Source organism: Antrostomus carolinensis, unplaced genomic scaffold (genome assembly GCF_000700745.2).
Source record: "Antrostomus carolinensis isolate BGI_N321 unplaced genomic scaffold, ASM70074v2 scaffold27157, whole genome shotgun sequence".
Classification (NCBI taxonomy): domain Eukaryota; kingdom Metazoa; phylum Chordata; class Aves; order Caprimulgiformes; family Caprimulgidae; genus Antrostomus; species Antrostomus carolinensis.
This window is the reverse complement of record NW_010326426.1, coordinates 27,373-33,870: the sequence shown is the minus strand read 5'-3', so window position 1 is coordinate 33,870 and position 6,498 is coordinate 27,373. Positions and strand designations below refer to the sequence as shown.

Sequence of the window (6,498 nt, the reverse complement as noted above, 5' to 3'; positions counted from 1 at the left end):
AACAGCTGAGGAACATGACTGGGATGTAAATGCTTGTGCTAGGCTTCAAAAGGCATTCCCTCTAGCACGCCACCCTGCCTTCTGGTTTTATTTTGAGTCTCCTTGAGCCTTACTGTGATTTGGAATCAGTGGAGGAGAAAGGAGAGTAACACAAACAACAGATGTCTTAAAGGCTTGGAACAGAGAGAGAAAAAGCCCGGTGGCAAAGGAGAAGGTGCAGTTAAGGTATTTCCTGTTGGTTTTTGGTGCCTCTGGTACAGACTGTTTGTATTTCTGCAAGCATATATAAATGCAGCTGTGCACATAGGTGGTAAAGAAGTGGCAGTGCAAAAAGACAGCCATTGCACACATCTGAGAATATTTTTTGCATCCTATAAATTGAGTGTGACCTATAGACACTAAGCGTACTTGCTCACAGAGACAAAGCAACCTATTTTAAGGCAGGTTCACAAATTATTTCCTAGCTGCTGCAGCAACTGTTTTTAGGATGTTGCTGGATAAAATATACTAAATTATTTTTACTTGACATTAAAAGTTACTTCATAATTGAGAAAGCTAATAGTATGCACGGTATCAATCAAGACAGCTTGCTTACAGGTGGTAACTTAAGGCATGGCAACACAAACACTGTGTACCCCGTAACATTAGGAGAATAATAACCAGCATTGGTTATGCTGACAGTTAGAACAATTATGTGACAGTGCGGATTCAGAAAAGTACTTCATCTGTGCTTTCTGGTATGGTGAACTGTGTCTTTAAGGACTTTGATTCCCAGAAAGGAAATCTGTGATAGAAATGGTTGTGAAATTCTTACAATATATAGACAACTAAGGGTGGCATAGAGACCCTGAAAACACATTACCTGCTGAGCGTTAACTCAGTACTGCATGGGGCCAGGAACAAAAAGAAATGGGGGAGGGAAAGGAAAAAGAAAAAAAAAAAATACTGCAAAAGGAGAAGTGAAAACATATGATGTTTTCAGATTTTTACTTCTTGGGAAAGAGGCTGAGAACTTTGTGCTCTAAAAGCTTAGAAAGCTACCTTCCACTTTCCCACATCTGCCTCCTCCTTTCATGTCTGATATCTTCCACAGGTTTCAGCAGATGGGCCCAAAGACAGAAAATCACATTCACACAGCTTCCTATTTTCTCATGATATTTCAAATGTTATTTTATTTGCTTGTTAACTTGCTGGGTTTTTTCAAAGGATTTTGGTAAACTCCGTCTCAATACATGTTCACATTGTTTATTTTGTTACTATTACTTGTGTTTCTTAAAAATTACACTTAAATTATTATTTGGCTACTGGGCTGCAGAAGTTTGTGCTTAGGTTAACCTTAGTAAAGAGTTTAGGACAACTCCTCTGTTACTGATTGTGACTTCTGAAAAGCATTCCAGTTTTGGGATGAATGCTGAGGATGTCAGTCGGAATTATTTTTCTTTGTACAGAAATTTGTACATCAAAATAATGTTTTCCTGTGGTGTTTTAGGCCATACATACTCTAGGAAATAGTATACATTTTAATTGTTGGTAGCAGCATTTTTTAAGCATCAAATATTAGTTGCTATAAAACAAAGAGGGAGTTGTTTGCATTTAGTATGTTAAAACGGAACAATTGTTTTCTCATTAATACTGTTTTAGCATAGACTTTCTTAGTCTTTACTAGGATATCCTATCGGAAAAATAAGCACAATAATATATGCCTGTATTTTAAATAGTATTTTTATGCCTGTGTCACTTCCTCTCTACTTTGAAAGAAATACTATCCCTGTTGCACAGATGGGAAAATAAAGGCATCCATGAGAGCTGAAATAACTTCACCTGGAGGTCATCTCGAGGAAGACAGATCTCCTGGTCTCAAGGCAGAACCTTATTATAAATCATATATTAAACTTATGAAGAGGTATTTTTGAGTTAACAAAACAGAAGCCACACTTTAAAGATATCATTTAACATTTACTTTTCCTCACACAGGAACTTTTTACACCGGAGTGCAAATTCAAGGAGTCTGTTTTTGAAAATTATTATGTAATCTACTCATCCATGCTCTACAGACAACAGGAGTCCGGGAGAGCCTGGTTCTTGGGGCTGAACAAAGAAGGGCAGGTCATGAAAGGAAACAGAGTGAAGAAAACAAAACCAGCAGCTCATTTTCTACCCAAGCCATTGGAAGGTGAGGTTCAGTCCACCGTTGGCAGCTCCTCCTATAAATCGCACAGGAAGAAGAGGGAATATTTGCTAAACAAAACACTCTGTGAATGTGCGTGCCCTGCACCGGGGCCATTCCAAATGACAGTCCCCAGGATTCATGGAGTGGTTTTGTGCTTTGACGTAGTGATGCTAGAAATGGCACATGTTAAAAGCCTTTTTTTTCCAGGGATTAAGAGGTCATTTTGCAAGAAAAGAAATCTTTTGTGGAAGTGCATTATGCTGTTTTTAAAACATTCTCTCGCTAGGGACAAAAGCTGTTGTGAGTCTTGCAGTGAGAAAACAGTCCTTTCATTAAGCAGAATGAAATAATGGATATTGTAGGATAATTGAGAGTTATAAAGGGAATGGATGAAATGTCAGCATTTCAAAGTAAAAGCTTTCTAATACAAAACACAAAGGTCTCTTTATAAAATAAAACATCCTGTATTACTTAACTAGTTGATGTCATGCACCTAATGTGTAAGTTGTTCTTTAAACCAAGATAGAGGCAAATGAAAAGTCATACTAACCTTACACACTAAAATGATGTCACACATTCTTTGAAAAACACATTCATTTCTATCTTGGAACCTTTGGGTTATCCTATGTATTCTGCAGGCCTTTATAAACCTATGCTACTTTTTCCTTTTGTCCTAATGGCATTCCAGATTTCATTGATATTATTGCTACACATAGCCTCAGTCATTCTGAAAATGATATCATTACTTAACAGCTGAAAACACACACCAGAGTAATGCTTTAGTTAGCAGTCCCATTTCTTTATAACATTTTAACTTAAAATTTTTCATTAAAGGATCAGTTTGTTAAATGTTTTAGAGTTTCATCATAAAGAAAGAATCTGAATAATCCCATGTTCTAACTTCATATTTGAACTCAGGTTCATGCCTTCATGCTTCTCTCATCTTGCAAAAGCTTACAGTTATTTTCATGAGCTCTCAACAATACCACAACTTTATATGTTAATCCCTTTCTATTAAATTTTAAGAATTGTAAGGAGGAGTGTTTTCAAAAGCAACATCAATTCACCTGGATTAGGAAAGAAGTGACTTTTTTCATTAATGTTTGGATGCTCCAACTCTATCAAAATAGCTTAGACAAGGCTTAGAAATAACTTACTTTACATTGCCCATGAGAGCCATCAAATATGACAGCTCTGCTATATAATTCCTTACTCCATAGTTCCATCTCACGTTATTCGACGTAGTATTTTTGTAGGTCACGGTGTTATTTCAACAAGCTCTTTTAATTAATCAGTAAAGTGTCCTAAACAGAGCTATGGGAGCACTCTGAAGACCTCGCTCATAACCAGCCTTACGTACTCTAGAGAAGATGTTTAATTTCAGACTTTCAGAAGCCATAAAAGGATTTAGATTATGTCATTGGAAATGTTAGAACAAGTATTTGATTAGTTAATGATGCTATGGGGCCCTTCATATTTATTATGAAACTTCACACCATTGAAGATCAAGGTCAGTACTTTGATGCTCCTGCCTCCCTACTCTAATTAGACAAGGGATGAAGGGATTGTGCTCTCTATGGCAGCAGACAGCCAGTCCCAAAATCATAGTGTGATGATTAAGTCCTTTGACTGTGTTTACATCTCTTTTAACATTGTTGTGATATAAATAAATGCTGCTGAAGTTAGGTATAAGTGGAAATATTACCTGATTCAGTGACATGGAAAATGAAATTGTATTATCCAAGAGCATAATCATTAAGGCAGTTTAATGCTGGAACTGTGTAATTGAACACATGTATTTTCCTCAAAGGATTTAAAGCAGTTAGATAGGGACTGAGGCCCAGGGGCAAACTTTTAATTCCTTTAAGAATTCAGTTAATAGTTTAATTTGGAGTTTTCTACATGTCTACATTCAGTGGAAATCAGTGGCTACTGCATACAGTTTTGGAATGGAGGAAGAAAAAACCCAAACCTCTTGTGTACTCTACACAGCACTGTCATGGACATTTCTTCAGTACACACCTGAAGAGATCATGGCCAAGCTCCTCAGATGTGGGAAATAGATGTACTTGGTAAAACTGGACCCAAGCTTAGTCTTGCAACATAGGATTAAAAAAGAACACTTAAGTCTAGATAACTGTATCATATGATCCCATTTGTTAAACACCATCGGTCTTATACTATTTTACTTCTAAAATCTTGCAGAATATTTATTTAAGGGGTGTGTGTATATATATACATGTATATATGTGTACATATATATATACATTTTTGTGTCTGCCTCATACAAAGATAGTAGTTTTTTCACTTCCAAGACTTCTATATTTTCCATTAAACAAGCAGGCATGCAGTTTTCTACTGTGTTTTTAGTCAGATATGGAAGTGAGAAATCTGGAGGGTCAAGGAAAGCTATCAGTCATGCAAAACAAGTGTCTGTCAAAGTAAACAGTTTCCCTCGCATGCAAGATGAACACGGATTATATTACAGTTTCAGTTACTGGAGAAAATTAATCCAAATTGAAATGAGCTCTTAAATGAGACACATTCTTAAAAATGTCTGTCCTTTTCTCTTTTTTCCCTGCAGTTGCCATGTATCGAGAACCATCTTTGCATGATATTGGAGAAACAGTGCCAAAGGCTGGGGTAACTCCAAGTAAAAGCACAAGTGCATCTGCAATAATGAATGGCGGCAAACCAGTTAACAAGAGTAAGACAACATAGCCAGATCCTCACAGGTGTTGTGACTTACTGAGTTCTGAGTACAGTTGAGTGATTTATCCTTGCCAGACTTCCCCTCTGCAGTGTCCGTGGATCAGCTTGTGGCAGGTCACAGACTTGCCCATTGCTGTTTCAGAACTGAGTTGTTGCAAGCGGATAAATCTCAACATGTAGCTCCACCCACAACAAGAAGACACCTGGACGAACCAGCTAAACTCAGACCATGGAATGCCCTACCAGATATTGGAATGCCTTTTTAATATCTTTTCTGTGACTGTGACACTTCATGTGAATGACATACTTCACAAGTACACTTGATACCTTGCCTGCTGACAATTGCCCATAATCCCTTTTTGAGTCCAGTTTACGCAAAACCCATGTGTTTAAGTTCTATTTTGTAGCACACAAATAATCAAGTAATTTCTAGTTAGATGCTGTAAACCTGTGCTATTATGGATTTCTCTTCTTCCCTTTTTTATAAGGCTGCTCACTCCACTGTCTGTGACCTTTTGCAGGGATTGTGTTTCTCTAGAACTTAAGTGTTGCCGGTGGCTTAGTTCTGAAAGCAATCAGGGAATCAGGAAGCCTTCAAAAATCTATTATTACAAATTATATCTATAAAGAATAGGATTGTTGTCTCTGGCTTACAATATTGATTAAATGTGAATACTCTTTAGTAACAAATACTGTGCTTCTGAGGTTGGCATTATAGTGGAGGGAAGAGTGTCAAACACAAGCAACAGGAAGTTTTATGAAACGAGTGTTTGGCATCCCCCTATAGTTTCTTTTTGTGTGTGTGTTTTATACATATCACAGGCTTACTGGTAATGGTAACATTTGCCTTGCCCAGCGAGCAAGACCCACGCATTTTTGGGAAAGTGGGTCCAAAGAATTTTGTAGGCCTTGTAGGCCTGAATTAAGGCTCATTTTTCATCTACTAATTCTTCATTGTTTGAAAAACAACCACTACTACTAAAAAAAAAATGAATAAGACTAACCAGAATTGCGCTACCTAAATCCATTTCAAATATAATCCTTTCCTGTTTTTAAGGAACTGAACTTAATGCCATTGTTATTTTTGGCTGAATCCCACACCTACTTAGCAAAGCATGGGCAAGGATGTTGTTGTGTTCTTTTTAGCAGCACCAATGCAAAGGGTAGTTACAAATTATAGTTTAAAATTTCTGGTGTTTAAAAAAAAAAAGTTTTAAAACTGGACACATTACAAAACTTTATTTTTACTTTTAGCTAAGCATGCAAAGTCCAGTCCTATGTATCTCACTGATATCCCAGTACATACCTCCACCCAGCTTCCTAGGATAATATGCCCACCAAATTACTAGATTGAAGGTGCCTTGCCTTGATCTCTGTATACTGTACTTTCTCCTACATGAACCTAGAAAAAAAATAAGAAACATTACAAAATTGAAGCCTTGGATCATATTACCAGAAACACTATCAACACTTGGAGTTTGTCACTTGTGAACAATGAAACCAATGTTAGGGAGGAGGGAAAGATTTAGAGAAAGCCACAGAGATGCTGCTGTTGCACTCTTAGTCACAGGCTTTCAGGAGACTAAAAATATGCGTACTCTGTATGGTTAAGAAGG

The 6,498-nt window shown here is 37.1% G+C and overlaps 1 protein-coding gene across 1 annotated transcript; it reads left to right on the top strand.

The window, feature by feature from the left end:
- Positions 1-1,974: 1,974 nt before the first annotated feature.
- FGF14 (fibroblast growth factor 14) lies at positions 1,975-6,086 on the top strand (the record flags this gene model as incomplete). Its single annotated transcript, XM_010171555.2, has 2 exons — positions 1,975-2,173; positions 4,755-6,086. Coding segments are annotated over 2 exons (336 nt in total), but the record flags the coding sequence as incomplete, so codon positions are not given.
- Positions 6,087-6,498: the final 412 nt, after the last annotated feature.